The following is a 17521-nucleotide window of genomic DNA, read 5'->3' on the forward strand; positions in this document are numbered from 1 at the left end:
TTTCCTTAGCCTTAAATAGATTTAGTTACTCCTACCAAGATGGTCACCAGACCCTCAGCACTTAGATGGTGGCATGCCTGTGCCCACTGAAAACCTGTGACAAACAGCTGGACCTTGGCACCAGCCTTCACTGGGCACCAGCGCACGTGCTGCTCCTGTAGTCTGAGGTTTTGTTCGCGAGAGATCTTAGAACAGTGAAGCAGCCTTGGGTTTCTTTTCGTTTCACCCACTGGTCGTTTTGGATTTTATACGTGAACAGCATTTTCCTAGCTCAGCTTCATAGTCATGTTGTGTTTGCATAAGTGTACTGCTCTTACACAGAAGGCTGAGGATGACTACAAATGAAAGAGATAAGGGGGTGGGGGTGGGGGGGAACAGCTTGTTTTCTCTGATGTTTTCTTTTTCTTTTTATATTTTGTTATCCTTCTTTCCTCACTGGCTTTTTAAAACAGAAATGTAATATCAGTTGCCCAAAATTCATGTTTTAGCGCCCAAAAGTAGTGCCATTTTTGGAAAGTGCTGAAACTGAGCAACTCGCGCTGCTTCTTTGCTTTTTCTACCAGCCTAGCAACCAAAGACCTCCTCCCATTAACTGGAGTTGGCTTTCAAGATGAGAGCATCCCCTGTGAGCAATGCAGTTTCCATAGAAATATCAGCAACTGTGTAACTCCAAAGGGCAATTTCTCCCCTTACATTGCTCATCCTTGCTGCTCCAGTATAGCCAAAAGGGTGCAAGAGTGACTCATTTCTAAATATACTTAATATTTGTGGTATAGGCAGGACTTCAGATAAAATGATGGGCTCTGGTGGAGTTCATTGTAATTGTATCTCTTGCAACAGCCAAAGCCTCAGTTTCATTTTTAACCATAGTGGAACATATCTTGGTTTAGAGTGCCAGATCTCTTTTTAGATTTTTACCTGAATGGGAATGTCCTAGAAAAGTTAATTTTACTCTAGCTGGAGAGAATTAATTGAAAAAGACATTGCTTGTAGATTCAATAGGAAAAAAGTTTGATTTCCACTTGATTTAGGTAGCTTTTGTGCAATTTAGCTGATAAAAAAATTAAGGATAGTTTGCTAGATAGATTCCTCTCTCTGTGGACTCTGCTTTGAGGATTATGGAGCCCTCTGGACTCTTGGCATTGTAGATGGCTGTTTAAAATAGGGTGCACTTTGTGTCTGTGGGTTTGGTTTTTATCCCCAGTAAAATTGTTGTTTTATCCAAAATGTTTGTCTGTGGTGTTTATAGTGAAGAATTTATTACCTATGAAGGCTGCAGAGAAGAATCACTAAGAAGTTTCTTAGCTTTGACCTGCAACCGTTCATACCAATTGATCTGCGATGCCAAAACATGAATAATTTTCATAGTACTTTTCTTTGTAAAACTTTGCAAAATGGACAGCAGTGAGCATCTTGCTTGAGATCAATCTTGAAATACTGAGGGGTTTTCAGATTATTGCTTTGATGGATAACATTCTGTGTGTGACTGACATTTTCCTCTCTTTTTTTTTTTCTTTTGTTTTAGCTGAACTGGAGTTTGTTCAAATCATCATTATAATTGTGGTTATAACTGTTATGGTGGTAGTGATCATCTGCTTGTTGAACCATTACAAACTCTCGACACGCTCCTTTATCAACCGACAGAGCCAAAGCAGAAGACAGGAAGAAACTTTGCAGACGGTGAGTATGAGCCCCTTGGACTGAATTCCTTCTTGTGCCATACGTGCCTGCAGCAGAGCCTCCCGAGGAGTATAGGCAACTGTTGGAAAAACTTCTGATGTTGCTTTTAGTGCTCCCTATAGTTAGGTCTTTGGCTGAGGTTGTATTTGTCAGTAGAAAAAAAATTGGAACATAAATTTAAGTTAGACTGTCTTTGATTGTTTTTAGACTCTGCTGTGTTTTGTGTAGCATATTTTCACTTTTGCATTTGGAGGTTCAGATGTGACATCCTCTTTGCTGCTGCTGTAATTTGGAGGGGAGTGGAGAGGAAATGAATGGAAGTCACCTGGGGTAGGAAGACTTGAAATACGTGTTGTTGTGACTTTCCATATATTTACTAATATCCTGGAGTTTTATCACTATTACTGTTTAGTGAAGCAGCATTAACTGTTTGCTGGATCCAAACCACTGGTCCAGTAATGGCCCAGGAAAATGTAATGTTCGTTTCATTGAAACATCAAGAAAATACTAGCAAGGTGGTCCCACCAGGGACCTGGAGTGGTTAAGATGTGTCATTACAGAGCTAAAGGCTTAAGACCAGATCTCGGTTGAGACTTTTAAAGGCTATCCCTAGTCAACCCAGCAGTAGATGGGCACTTGCCTTGCCTTGTGAGCCAGAAGTTTGCTGGGTGGGGTGCACTGCTCCCTTGTGAGGCTTAACCGCAGGGTGTCCCTGACCTTCAGACATCCCCGCAAGCCTGCAGTGCCAGCAGTATCCGGCGATGTTGCAGGGAGGTCCTTTTTCTCATATACGTTTGGATGTCCTCAGAGTGGTGCCCTTGGCCTCTTTGCTGACTGCCATGGCCAAGGGGCCGTTGGTGAGGGGAGCCTTTTGATGCATTGAATTCCTGGCAGCAGCATTGGGTTCACAGCTTCATTTCATTTCCCTGTCAAAAAAAGTGGTCTGATTGTAGCTGGAAGGCACAGTCCTGTAATGGTTTACACCAGTCATAAGTCCATAGTCTTGTTTTTATTTCCATCCCAGTCCCATGTTTCCTCCTTATTTGTGCTCCTTAAGGAGCTGCTAAGGTTGTGGCGAGAGGCCTCAGGGGGTTGATCTGGCTGAACACTAATTGCTTTTATTTTTTTCACAGTTAGATTTCAACCAGATGAGTGAGCAAAATGCCCAGGCAGGGGAGGAGGCAGGGATGCTGCAGTCCAGCCTGGCAATCCTGGCAATTGTCAGCTCCCTCCTGAAAGCCAGCTGTAAAATGTGACAAGCCCAGGGTCCCCGGAGCTCTCGCTTCGCACATCACCTGCACCCCTTTGCTGGGGTGAATAGCCCTTAGCCTGGAGGCTGCACGGGGAGAAAAGGAGCTGTCTCCTCAAGGGGAAGTTGCCTCATTCCTAGCATTTTGGTAGCGCAGGAATATTTAGCTCTAATTTGGTTACAGACACAAATGGAACTTGTCAAACCTTAACCTTGTGGACTTCAGGGCTGGAAAAATTGGGTAGATTAATTTGAGTGTTGCTTTGAAATGGATGCTTTAATTAAAGAACCATGCTTCTGTCTGAAAAATGTTAGCTATAATTGATATAAGTACCTAAAATGAAATAATTTGAGACAAAGGAGATACATTTTCATCTTCACAAATCTTTTAAAACTGCAGTAAGCTGTCAAATGTGTGAAGTAACGCATTATTTCCTTTGTATGGTTAGTTAGTGTTGTCTGTTACCAGAGCAAGTGATGCCTTTTCTCATGGAAGCAAGGGAGGAAACCTCACCTTCTTGTGAAGAAGAATGTGCAGTTTGGCAGTGGGGACTTGGGAGTGACTTTAGTATCCAGAACTGGTCTTAAATAATCTTTAAAACACTGACTCAGTTTCAGTTTGGCACCATTGTAAGTAATGATAATCATAGCCAGGTGAGCACTTCATGGGAATTGACGGTTGGTTGGCAAGAACCCCAAGAACCCGTTACTAATTCTTCTGAAAACTCTCTGGTGTAGATTTGTCATCATAATTACTCATCTGGATTTCTGATAAGATGCAGGTGTTCTTAAAAGAAGGTCATACTTGTGGGGAGTGTGACTTTGGAGGTCTCTTGAGGTCAGATGTCAAATATGTTTGAATTTTCCTTTGTCTCAGGTGCTAGAAGGGAATTCTGATAGAAACTGGTTGTGTGCTGCTTGTAGTGCAAACCTTAAGAAGTTTGTGGTGCATGAGGGTCAGGCAACTAAAGCATTTGGTCTGTGATGTGAAACTGGAAGCAAGCAGTCTGTTCTCATTGTCCATGGCAGAGTGAGTAGCACAAGGCAAATAAATAGCGTGAGCAGGAAGATGCAGGTTAGATTACATGCTTTTGAAATATATTTATTTTTTAACCAGGCAGGCCTTGTTCTGTGTGCAAATGCTATTGGTAAACAGATTCTCTTCCAAGGGATTGTGGGTTTTTTTCATGGTATATAGACTCTGAAAACAGATTTAAATGTTTATTAACTACTAATGTCTGAAGAAAATATCATTCTGACTCAGGCCTTCTGCTGATGGAGAAATAGTGAATGGAAATAGAGGAAGTTCTGCTGTATTAAAAGAAAATAGTAAAGCAAATTAGACTCTTGGCTAGTTCCTGTAGTGAGCTATTATACCCTTTACTGAGGTAGCAGAGGTGTCTCAAGATGCAGAATCATGCCTTTCCTATTCAGATGGACCTTTTTTTCGTCCTTTTGTTACCTTCAATTTTCCTTTTCTTCATTCTTGTCTTATTTCTATATAATCATGCCTTCCAACAGCTGAGTTGTAGCTGAATTGCACAGATTTCTGATCCCATAAAGACCAACTATCAAACAGATGATCTCTGATTCTTCTAGAAAGTGTAATAGAAATGAACAGTTAAATTATCTACTGCCTTTATTGCCAACTTCGTATCTGTAAAACTCATGGGGTAAGGCCTCCAAAATAATGGAATAAAAGGTATTTGTGGGTTTCTTCTTTAGCTGAACTTCCTTCATGTTAAAGAAAAGTCCTGGAAATTGAAATTCCTATTGTCTTCCAAGTCCAGAAATTAGAGTAGTGATAAGATGAAACATCACTGGAATCACAAATGTTCGTGACACTTAAAGGGAAGAAAAGGGACCAATCCCAGAAAAAAACAAAGTTATTCTGACAAGTACATGCTGAAATGTAGATGTTACGTCGCTGTTCTGTAAATATGCTTTCCTTTTTTTCTTATCTGTCCTGCTTTTCCTTTTCACCCCCTATGAAGTCTAATCTTTCCAGTCTTTCTCCTGGTCTTTGTATTTGAATACCTTGGCTAGTGTGCTGAGGCCTTAAACAGATCACATCAGGGACGGGACAACCTTTGAGTGCTCAGGAGTACTGGATGCTTCTGCAGCAGTGCTGCCAAGGATGCTGCCTGCCCTCCCATGGCAAGCCCTGCCCTCCCTTGGTGTGGATATTAAAAAATTCAGAGCCTGTTTTAACATTAGCAGAAATATGAGTTTTGGGGTCATAATGTGAGAGGTAGAACAGTGCTGAGTGATGACAGTGTTGGCAAGAGCGGCGACCTGAAGTGAGCATGCACAGTACTGAGCAGTGTCTAGATCTCAGTGGGTAAAAAGTTGAGCGTTTCCCCCTGCTGACTGATCCATCAGCAGTGTTTGGCTTCCCAGCCGGGAGCCAGCCAAAGTTTGCAGAGCATCTGAGGGGGATGCAAAGGCTGTAAGGGTGCGGGATATACCAGGAGCATGAACAGGAAGACACAACCTCTCCTGTGGGAGCAACTGATGCTACCAGCGGTGCTGGGGGCTTTCAGGGCAGAGCCACGTGGCAGACTTGGAAAGGCACATCTGTGCACAGGGTATGTCAGTCTGATGTCCCAGGGGAGGTACGTGTTGTGGCGTTGCTGGTAGTGCCTTGGGAAGGCTGAAGTCGTATTGGGAGGGCAGCGTTGTTGGTAACCAAAACCATCCTGTTGGAATGTAGTGAGCTGCAGCTGCCGTGGCACTTTGCTGTTTGCTGGGATAAAACCAAGATAAATCTTGCTTTCTGATGATTAACTCTTAGTGTCATCACCAGTGATTTCCAGGGGGACGTTGAGGGAAAAGAGATTAACTAACTGACTTACAGGGAGGTACTTAATGAGCTTCTGATGTTCCTAAATTGATTCCTTCTCCTCATCCTGGTGGCTTCTGTCTTTGCATCTTTTTCTTTTATAAAGTGGATGTCGGGGGAGTACTGAACACTTGGACTGCCCCAGGCCCACTCCTGGCAGCAAAGTCCTTGCATCCATCATTCAAGATGCTCGACCTGACCAGCCCCTGCCTCCCAGCACCGAGGGCAGCATCGCTGCTAGGGCGAGTCAGCTTGCATTAGGACCTGCATTGATAATGCCCATCTTGAATGGTAAGGTCCAGGAGCACAGCTGCAAAAATACTGCCCTCCTTCTTGAAACAGCTATTTCAGAATAAAATGGGGACATCGGGAGGGTGACAGAAAATATTCAATAATATTGATAACTCCAGGGATTTGTCGGTGACTTCAAATGTTAGTCTTGCCTCTTAGCCTTTTAAGTTATTCCCTGCCGGTGTTAGCATTATTCCTTCTGTTCCCTGCTGGCATCTCTGGCCCACTCATTCTCATTTTCTTACTGATGTGTGTGAAAGGAAGAGAATCTCACTGAGTTCAAGAACCCATTCTATGCCCGCGAGAGAGTGTGAGTGCTGTAGACCACTCTGCTTTGCCAAACATTTTCCAGACATCAGCTGGCAGGAGCTGGACGTGCGCTGTGATCTCCTGTCTGCAGGAGGGACACGGGCTTACCTCTCTTCAGGGAGTGCTGCCAGGAGGGACAGCGTGCGCTGCCTGCTGCTCTTTGAAGTCTACCACAATAAAGTCAGAATATCTTTAGTGAGGGCAGGATCATCTAGGAAACCTGCAGGTAGGACTAGAAGTGGGGAAGCGCCGGCTTCGGGTGGCTCCAGACTTGGTGTGTCACCGTGGGCAACTTGCTTCATCTCCAAATAAAGGAGGAAGGCTAATGGTACTTTATTTCCTTCACTAGGATGAAATGAAGATTACTTAAAGTGGTAAAGTGCTGTGAAGTTGGGGAAATAAAAGTTTTAAAGCATTAAGTAACAGAAATAATTGCTGTAAGTGTAGGGAGGCGGATTACATGTGAGAGGTTTGGCGCTCCCCATAATTACCTCTCTCTAGTACTTGGTATGGTGCACTGCTCTGCCAGACACCGTAACCTTTCCTGCCCTTGGGGAAACACAGCTTTTAAAGGAAAGAGCAATCCTCTGGAATACTTGTCATTCTGTTGAAGGCAATGCAATGATTTGCTTTGCTTGTGTTCGACAGGGAAAATATTGCAATTTGCAGAGCTGCGGTGGTCTGTATGGCCCAGGAAGAGGCAGGCAGGGAGGAAGGAGCCCCTCTGCCTGCCCCGGGCATTTTGAGCAAGCCACTGCTTTAATGTATCACTGCCACCTAGGGCCAAAATCGGAAACTACACCGCCGTCTGAAACACTTCATTTGCAAAAGAGCTGTGTATGTTTGTGTGTGTGTCTGTGTAGACATATATACACATATTAAAAAAGCAATATAGTTGAGTCGAGGGGAAAGAGGGACCTTCTTAATACCTATAATTCATTTCAGAAAGTGAAACACTTTTGTTTCCCAGGAAATACAACTTCAGGCTGAGTTCTAATTCTCAGAAGCTGGAAAGTGGAGAAAAAGTGAAAGTCTTCTTAAGAGTCAGTGAAAAAGCAAAGTTATATAGGATTGTTGTGCCTTAAACACAGCCAGCAACTAAGCACCACACATCTACTTGCTCCCATTGGGATAGGGGAGAGAAGCAGAAGGGTAAAAGTGAGAAAACACCTGTATTGAGATAGAAACAGTTCAGTAGATACAGAAAAAGCCATGCACACAAGCAAAGCAAAACAAGGAATTAATTCACCACTCGCCACGGGCAGGCAGGGGCTCAGCCATCCCCAGGACAGCCGGGCTCTATCACACGTAACAGTGACTTGGGAAGAAGCGGCATAACTTTGAATCTTCCCCCTGCTTTTGTCGCTGAGCACGATGCCATACCATAAGGGATATCCCCTTGGTCAGTTGAGGTCAGCTGTCCAGGCTGTGTCCCCTACCAATTCCTTGTGTACCCCCAGCCTCCTCACTGGCGGGGCAGGGTGGGGTGAGAAGCAGAAACCAGCACAAGGATGCTTTTGCTTCACTACAGTTTGAGGAATTCTTCTTACTGAGCATAAATTTTACCTGCAATTTGTCACGAGTTTAAAAATTCTCCTTCCAGTAAATTTCTTTCCTGCTGTCTGTCAATGTGCTGATGCTCATCTGAGGTAGTTGGATGACTCTGTGTGCTCCAGGAAACATGGTGTTTAAAAATGGTCTCAAAAAGTCATTATCCTGAACTGCTGAATTCTAGAGGCTGTAAACCTTTGTAAAATACAAATTAGTCAAATTATTTTAGGCTTATCCACTCTCCTAAGATCTAAATATTGAATTAAATAATCATCACCATAAAATAATTAAGTAGTCACCCAGCTGGATTTATTAAAGGACAGTGTTATTTCAAAACCTAATTGCAAGGTTAATATCTGTAAATTATTGTAAAACCCAGGAATGACAAAGGTCAGCAAATGACATAGCTGGATCCCTAAGATTTTTATTGCTTTGATGTTATTTGTAGGAGTTAGGATTTACCATGGAGACTCATCCTTTTTCAACAGCTAACAATGTTAAAAATGAATACAATATAGGGAGTGAATGCATAAGCTTTCTCTCCCTGTTATTTTTATGTATCGAGGCTCACGCCTGAATACCTTTAGTCCCTTTAAGAAGGAGCAAGTTGAAGTGGCTAGCTATTGAGAACCTATAAGAAGCAGGTAAATTATGCATTGCCCACAGGAAAAAAAAAAATGGGTTCATTGTGTTTGCTCACTTTAACCTTGATGGCACATACCTGAGAACAGCTTGTACAATTCCCCGGGTGTTCTGAGTGAGGGGGTATGGAGCAGGACTGCCAGCGCTGGATCTGCTATCTGGGAAGTGCCCGGCGGCGCGGTGCTGGGGCCGCCAGTTTGCACCAGGCCTGGCGGCTGGCGAGCCGACCTGCCGAGCCCTATCGCCTGCCCACGGGAGGAGAAGTGGGAGGAGAAGGCACTGAGTGAAACAAAGTGGGAAGTAATTCTTTATCATTAGGCCAATCTACCTTGGTACTTTGAATAATAAAGAGAGAAACAAGATGAGGGAATAGGAGTATAAATCCTGTCAGTTCTTACATGATTGTCACTGATCTAAGCACAGGGAAACGTTTTAGCTGTCAAATGAAGGTCTGTAGGTAAAGGGACAGGGAGAGAGCAAGAAATAACACTTTCCTTTGTTGCAAGTCACCCTGGATTGTTCACGGTAGTCCCAGCATGTTACTACTTAGATCCATGTCTTGGCGGGGGGGAAGTCATGGGGATATTTTCCTTCTACAACAGTGAGGTTTTTCCTTTCTTCTTCTCTCAACCCCTTGCCATCACCCCGAGAACGGTGGCGTTAGGTGTGGGTACCAACCCTTGGGTTAGGTTGTATCTACTCAGTCCAGGAGAGGGAGAATTTCCCTGATAAGAAGACTTGAAAAAGATAGATTGTAAGTCTTCTGTGGTTGATGCAGCAATTTCAGGAAGGCAGAATGACTGAAAAGACCAGAATTGGGAAGATGGGGCAGGCACCTGCACCTGCTTCTGCTTGGATGCAGTTCTCTTGTTCCAGACAGATGCCACCTTCTGTAGGGGAGATGGGGTTTATCCATGGAAGGCAAAGAGCAGAAAACCACTATAGCATTTCAGGGCAAGATTCAGCAAAGCACTTCAGTGTGTTAAATTTCTCTCCATTTCCTAACTTTTCTCTCAGCCTTGGGATGCTAGCAGAAGGGCACATCTGAGTAAGTGGTTGCAGATAGGCCAGAGCAGAGCCTGCTTCTGCTCCGAGCTGGCAGTTCCCAGGCCAGCCCTGAAGCGGGAGCTGCACAGCTCAGTAGAGAGCTACTGAGTCTGGCTCAGAGGCAGCTAATGAAATACGTGCTATGTAAAGGTTATCCTTTTACATATCTAATGCCTAGCGCATGATATTAAGCATAAATTATTTTCCTGTTATATTTTATCTCTCAAATACTTATAAACCCCACAGAGCTATTCATAATTAAGCACTGGTATGTTGTCCATTGTCTCTTTCTCTCTCTCTCTCTCTCTCTCTTTTCCTCCTCTTCGTACTCAGCTTCCTGTGTTGTCATACTGCTTTCTTAAAGTTTAGGAAGCCCATGTGCATGTTTGCGTTTGACACTGCAGATCACTAGAAAATAAGTTTGTGTCCTAGAAGAGTTCAAGGATTCCTCTGTAGCTGAGTGCAGGAAACCCAGTTATCTGACAGGTCCTTACCTTTTTTCCTTGCCTTTCTCGCTGTCCATTTTAAGTCTTGTCCATGCACTAAGTAAGAGTGCAGTACGTTTTCCTACACTGGGCCAGTTAGTCTGGGCTTGTTCTAGTGGTGGTGAGAGAATCCTGTACTGTGGACCTGGACCGGCCGCATATGCATGGTGAGGTTGGTCTGCATGTGGTGTGTGAGCCTGGTATTTTCCAAACACGGGCATGCTGAGCAAGTGCTACTCAGCGATATGCTTGGGGAGTTTCTCTGGCTCCTGTGATAGAGATCTTACCGGGGGTTGGCTGCCACCAAGTGATTTATTCAGCTTGCTGCTCTCTCCAGAGGAAACCTTGGGGAAGGGGGTAGCTACAGGTGGGCTGTAGGACACACTGTCACAGAGCTCATGTTGTTACACATCCTTGCATCCTAAGGATTTCACAGCCTTGGAGTTCAGCTCCATCCCAAGCCGTCTGCCTCCTGGAGTCGTTAGCCCAGAGTGGGGAGAGCCTTGGATTCCTTTGGTCTCATCGTCTTGGTCTGACTATCCCAGCATCCTGGTCGCACTCAGTGGGGCCCCTGCAGTAGTTGCAGTGCCTCCCGGCAGGGTTTTTTACTGTACTGGGATTCAGGCATCATCAGGAGAAGTAATGGGCAACTCCACTCTTCCAGCCAGTGGTCTCTGTTGGACATGGCTGGAACCAGGTCTGTGTGCCTAGGCTCGGCGTGCAGGTCCTGCCCCATCTCAGCCCGAGGAGTTTTTCTCCATATACTGCACACTCTCCCTCTGCAATTCTTACTCTCCTGCCTTAGGGGAGGTGGGCTCTAGGGTGGGAGTCCTCGTTTCCACTTCCACAGTGGAAACTCTCTTTCATAAGGGAATTTAAGTAAGATGAGTGGTGGTGGTAGATTGAATTCCTTTCTGGGTTGGGTCATCAGTTTTGCCTTTTTTTCCCCCTCCTCTGAGCCTGAACACATGAAAGGTGAGATCAAGACAGTTGCCCTAAGCATAAAGCTACACACTATTGTATTTCTCAAACCATCACTCAGGAATCTGCTGTTGAGCTGCATATGCCCTGTAGTTCACAGGCAGTAAACTAAGCACTTTAGCTTTGACTAGTATGTTTTACTTAAGAATTGCAACAGACTTGGAGCCTGCTGGGTCAGCTGCTTCGAACTTAGTTGTCATTAATTGTGCAAATATACCCTCAGATATTTCAAAATGTGGGGCATCTGGGCGATGGAGGGGTAGAAAGGAAGGTAGGTACAATTATGTATATACATGTATATATACAGTTACGATTTCTTCTATTGCCAAAACCTTATATAGGCACTGAAATACATGAATCTACATAAGATCTGTCTTTCCTATCAGGCCTTCGCAAATGGGGGTACTTGGAAAGGGACAGTTGTAAATAATTGCAATTGTCAGCCTCCCTCTCTCCCTGTTCTCTAAAGCTACAGAAGAGAAGTGATTGACCAGCTTTGTTATTCAAAACATTTCCCTTAACAGCTGAATCCTGTGGGAGATTCCTCTTGGAGCAGCTTTCCTCTGCAGTGGACTCTCCTGACAAGATCACAGACGTCTTTTGGTCTCTGAGTGTCATGATGAACATTTAGTTAGGTCTATTTTTACATCTGAAATATGTTGAAAGATGCTATGGTGAGAAGTAGTAGTACAGTAAGATTTGAAAGTAGTCTATACATGGTAATGCTTTTGGGGACAGTATGCATTTTCCTTCCTGTTCCTGAAATTTCTTTTGTCTATAAAACTTGAATTAGCACCAAGAAAATAGTCATGACCATACAATATTTTGATTTTCTCTTTTTGCACCAAGACTGAAATTCTGTGTTTTATAGCTGCTCTGTGTCCTTTTCACCTTTGAAATTTTCCAATAAAATAAATCCATTGTGGTAATTACTACTACTCTAAACAATTAATTGAGAAGAAAAATAATGATACACCTGAAGCTGTTTTTTCTTATTGACTTGTTGTTCTTCACCCTTTTATTTTTCTGTGAGTGCTGATACAATGTCACAACAGCCTTTCAAGGCATGAGAGAGAAAACACTTTGGCCTGGTATGGTGGTTGGGGAAGTGGTTGGAGAGGAGAATTGCTGGCTGAAACCTCAGCTGCTTAATTACTGTTTATGGTGGGAATTGGGCAGCTGACTGTTTTGACCAGAATATACCTGGGTTTAGAGTGACTGTCACTTCACTGCGATTACAGACACCAGCTTCCGTTGTGAACTGTTTCGGCTGTGGTGTGTAGTGGGGGATCCTGGCTGGCAGGTCGGCTTCATCAGACCTGCCGACCTTGCTGATGTGGCCTCATCACAGGTTGGGAGGTGACAGGTACCTGCCCGGCACACAAGTGCTGGTGTCTCCTGTCACCTCTGCACGTCGTCACCCGCTCGTGGCTGCGGCCGGCTCGCTGCAGCCTCCGGGGCTGGGTGCTGTGGCTGGCGTCTCGGCCCTTGCAAAATGGACCACGCTGGACTTGCTTGGGTGCAGAGCTGCTGTTTGCTCTAGTTTTGGAAAGAAAGGGGTGGGATGTTACCTGTTTATCGCTGTTCTCTAGGTGGAGACAGCTAGTCCTTAGAAGTTGACTGCTTGTAAGAACTGTAGTATTGAGGGAGGATGGTAATATGATCTATTAATTTTCTGTCTTTCATTGTTTTCTTCTACATTCCAGGAAGGGTGCTTGTGGCCTTCAGAGAGCTCAGTTTCACGCCAGGGTGCTTCAGAGGTACGGACACATTTCTTATATCTTTACCAACATACTTTCCTCTTTCCTGTAACATATATTTTGCTCTTTCAAAAACATGTATGTATTTAGTAAATAAAGTTTTTTCAGTGTAGACCAAGAGCCAGGTTCATGTGGATATCTGAGCCTGCCTTAACTCCCATTCCGTAAATGCCTAAGACTTTTTCATTAAAAGAATTAAATTCTCCCTACCTGACACCTCGTCTCCATCAGGAGCTGCCTTTGTAGTAGTCATTCACAGGGATGTGGTGGTGTGTGTCTCTCATGCAGTAACTTGGTAATTTGAATATTCAGCGGAAGCTAGGAGACCAGTTGCTCTTCTCCCTGAATTTTGCTTGGATTTGCAACACATATCCTGCCACCAGCATCTCCCACCTTCCAGCTAGCACAGGTCTCTCTGGTCTGTGGTGTAATTTGTGGGTCTATTGCTCCAAGTAATCCAGCTCTCCTGTGCAAACTTCTTGGTAGTTGGCCCAGCATCTGTGAGGGTTAGGGGGGCTAAAAACCCTGCATGGTCTCAGAAATGAGAAGAGTCATTTGATAGATCTAGATCTAAGAAGCTGGTGTGTCTGTCTAGATCTGGGACAGACCACATGAGGAGCAATAGCTCCTCAGAGAGTATCTTGAGCTCTTTCTTTTATAAAGCCTGACTTTCTCCAGGCCTTGATATGCCAGGGACATTTTTTCCACTCCGAGTGCAGGAGCCTTGTAGGTCCTCCCCAGAGGCTGAGTTCTGGCTGAGAACTGAGGGGGAGGAGGACACCTGATACACTTCGGTGGTGAAGGCGTGAGATATGTCGGGCCTTCACATAATGTACTGAAATGACCATCTGAATTCTTTGGTGATGCAGGGTATTACATTAACTCTTGAGTAGGAAGGGGAAGCTCAGTCTGCAGCTGAAATTCAGAATTGGGACGTTTTTGTAGAACTAGTCAGTTGTCAAGACTAGAGAGAATGCGTTTCCTGTGCTCAGAAACAGAATCATTTTCTCTTGGCTCTGCACGTTTTAATGTCAGAAGGAGTTGTGTGGGGTCTCGGTCTTCCTTCATGAATCTATTCTCCAGTATCTTATGTTGGATCCTTCCTGCAGCTCCTACCTCTTCATTTTACGTGCACGTGTGTGGGAGCGTGTGTGCACAATATCTGTTGGGTTTCATCTCCAAGATAGGTGACAGAGAGAAGCATTTTGCATTCTATCAGTAATTCTTCGTAAATATGGAGCACCCAGAGCACTTTGCTCGCATGCGGAGTCACGTGTGTCTCTCCTCCTGTTTCAGATCATGTATGCTCCAAGGTCCAGGGACAGGTTTACCGCCCCGTCTTTCATGCAGCGGGACCGTTTCAGTCGCTTCCAGCCCACTTACCCTTACATGCAGCATGAGATCGACCTTCCTCCGACCATCTCCCTCTCCGACGGGGAGGAGCCACCGCCCTACCAAGGCCCGTGCACCCTGCAGCTCCGGGACCCAGAACAGCAGATGGAGCTCAACCGGGAATCCGTCAGGGCACCACCCAACCGAACCATTTTTGATAGCGACTTGATAGACATCTCGATGTACAATGGGGGCCCCTGCCCACCAAGCAGCAATTCGGGCATAAGTGCAACCAACTATAGCAGTAATGGAAGGATGGAAGGACCACCCCCGACGTACAGCGAGGTCATGGGGCATTACCCAGGCTCCTCTTTTTTCCATCACCAGCACAGCAACGTGCCTCCTTCCTCGCAGAGGGGGAGCAGACTTCAGTTTCAGCAGAACAATTCAGAGAGCACAATAGTCCCCAGCAAAGGCCAAGACCGGAAACCAGGAAACCTGGTCTAAGTTACTCGCCCAGGTGCATTTGAACTGAAGACAAGAGATTCAAGCAGGGCGGTGGAGGAAGACCCCCATGCTCCGGTGCACAATGTTGTTACGTTTCACGTGGTACAACTTAGTAAAACCAAACGTGCAAACCAGTTCTTTGTTTCTGATTCCTTTCAGGGGAATTGCATGCAAAGCAGATTGAAAGAAATACAAACTTCCATTCAGTTTGTCTACGAGCAGTGTTTCAGGGGAGGGGGGGGGGATATATTATTTTTTTTTATAAACTATTTCAATTATTTAATTCTAAAAGTTAACTTAGCACAGAAATGAGGCTTTGTACAGCCTGTTTTATACTCACTGAATGGCAGAAGGAAGAAGGTGGGTTTGTTAGATAAAGGGGGGAAGAATTGGCCAGTTTGCTTTTTTTTTTCTCCCAGGGTGTGGATTTTTTTTTTTTTTTAATATGAAACAAAATTCCTGTTTTGTGTGCCAAGGTATAAAGTTGAGAACTTAGATGAATGCAAGGAATTAATTTGTGTTGTGATAAATGTGTTTTAAAAAAGTTGCACTATCTTAATGTTTTAAAAAAATATATATGAGGGAACTGTTTTATGTGAAGTTCTTCTATATGTTGTCTTTTCACCTGTGGAATAATGATAGAGCCCCAGAAGTAATCTGGAGGAGTTTGCCCCCCCCCTCCCCCCGGTTTGCTAGAAAAAGGGGACAGGACTTAGCCTAACATCTCTTGACTTTTACAAATCAAGAAATACAGGGACACTTGTCATTGCAATAATTTGCGTTCAAATAACCGTGCATCAATGAAGTGTCTTGGAGACTTTTGGATGGAAGAAGGCAAATACGAAATCCCAGCGTTTTCCATCACTTAGGGTTTAGCTATTTTGCAGTGTAGACTAATTGTTTCGTAAATGGCAAAAAAAAATCCCAGATGTGTTAATTTGTATTGATTTTAACTAAGTGCTGCCATTCTTTTCCTTTTCATAATGCAGTATCGCCAGTGCTTACAGTTCTAGAGATTTTTGTCCTCACTGTAGCCTGAAATGTATTTAGTCACATATCATGACATTATGCAATAAATTGTTTAAAAATGCAAGGTGGGTTTTTTCCCCTGCAATGCTGTTAAAATACGTGAGACTCTGTTGTGCTTTTCGCCCTCCATTTCATCCTTTAGATACTGAAGTTCAGTCCTGGAGATCCATCCTGTTGACGTGAAGGGGCCTTTGTAGCTCTGACCCCCCCGTGCAGTTTCCGCAGCGGTACCGAGAGCGCCCGTGGCAGCGGTGCTGGCTTCTGCAGCATCTGCCAGGGACGGGGGAGCACCAGTTATTCGCACTGCGAACCGTTTTGCTCTGGGCCCTGTTGCGGAAACCCTCCTCCGTGCACGTCATCCGGCCGACGCCAGCAGGACCACGCTCATGGGCAAAGGTGACTCGCGTATTAACCAAGTGTCTGCAAGCCCTAGTTTTGCCGTGCTGGTCTTAAGAGTAGTTGGAGAACGTTGCCTGCCTGTGGAGTGGCTCGTGGGGTGTCTCTTCCCTGGCTGTTTCTGTGTGGGAGCACGCGCGGCGCTGGAAGGCGGTTGGCAAATGGTGATAGTGGCATCACAAGCACATGAAAAAGCACAACTTGCACTTAAAATGCATTTCGGAAATGGATTTAAAGGATCTTTAGAGTCTTAGCTTGAGTAGTTTCTAATACACTTGTGTGTGAGTGTGTCATAGACCTTTTCACTTTAAGATCTTTCACTTTTTTTCTATTTTCTTAAGCCCTGTGCTTGGTCATGGGCAGCAGCCGCTGAGTGCCCGGCGGGCGCTGCGGAGGAGTACGTGCCCTAGCACCCGGTCCCGTGGCTGGAGGCTGGATTTCTGCAGGACTTGTGTACACCGGGGGCTCTGATAACTGAAGTACATCTTTGATCTATGCAGAGTTTTAATGCCAAAACAGTGTGCGTGTCTGTGTGCGTGTTTTATGGGCCTCAGTGTAGATTAATTTCTTCATAAGGTAATTTGGTTTTATTCTAGTTAAGGAAACCTTTGTGTAACTGTTAGTCTGAGTACGCAGCCTCATTTGTCTCTGTAATTGTTTTTCGGTCTGAGTCACGCTGGTAGTGCAGAGTAAAGCTGCCTTTTAATTTATGTATTATTTGAAGGGAGAGATAGAGATTGTATGACGGAATTCACTTTTTGTATTTTCACTCAGACCCACAGGACAGGTGTTCGGGAGATGACTAGGTGGCTGTCAGTCAGCTAGGGCTCTCATCATGTCTGGTTCCTGGGAATAAAAGCTGTGAAATCAGATTTTTGCAAACAACCTATGAACAGAATTCTTAGTTAAAAGTAAAACAAATAGAAGACAAAACCAGCTAATGTTGGGTTTGGTTTCAGTGACTTTTGTTGTCCTTCAGAAGTGAGCTTTTTAAGCCAGAGAATGTATGTGCCTACACAGCTACTGTGCTGTTGCCTACACGAGGATTATTCAGCGGAGAAGCCTTCAGGCGAGAACTGCTCGAACTCATTTGTCATGGCAGAGCACTCCTGGGCTGGGCCTTGGGCTTGGACCGGTTGAGGATCAACTTTTCCCCATGCACAGATCTCAGCAAAGTGAGCCTTGAAGTTGCCTTCAAAGTCACCTCTTGGGAATGTGCTTTCTTTGAAGGCAGCCCTTGGCCATCTTTTGCCACCTCTGCATGCCAGTGGATTTATGCACTTCCCATTAACATTGTTCAGTGTGATGCCTGCACTGTTGTCTCTTAATTTTTCTTGAGTGAGGAAATTTTTCTTTGTGTGGAAAATGCAACCTGTTCCAGTTCTGTAGAAAAGATTTGTTTAAAAAGAACTTAGTATTT

General features: G+C 44.6%; 1 protein-coding gene across 3 annotated transcripts in view; it reads left to right on the plus strand.

Annotated features, from left to right (window-relative positions):
- LDLRAD4 (low density lipoprotein receptor class A domain containing 4) overlaps positions 1 to 15803 on the plus strand; it is a 182928-nt gene extending 167125 nt beyond the window's left edge. For all 3 annotated transcript variants that reach the window (XM_033010605.2, XM_042798041.1, XM_033010606.2), the window contains 3 exons: positions 1526 to 1680; positions 12784 to 12837; positions 14134 to 15803. In XM_033010605.2, the coding sequence (XP_032866496.1) occupies positions 1526 to 1680; positions 12784 to 12837; positions 14134 to 14676 (752 nt within the window). In that variant the 3' untranslated portion in view covers positions 14677 to 15803. The remainder of the gene's footprint in view (positions 1 to 1525; positions 1681 to 12783; positions 12838 to 14133) is intronic.
- The last annotated feature ends 1718 nt before the right edge of the window (positions 15804 to 17521 follow it).

This window comes from Tyto alba, unplaced genomic scaffold (assembly GCF_018691265.1).
Source record: "Tyto alba isolate M040663 unplaced genomic scaffold, T.alba_DEE_v4.0 Super-Scaffold_27, whole genome shotgun sequence".
Lineage (NCBI taxonomy): Eukaryota > Metazoa > Chordata > Aves > Strigiformes > Tytonidae > Tyto > Tyto alba.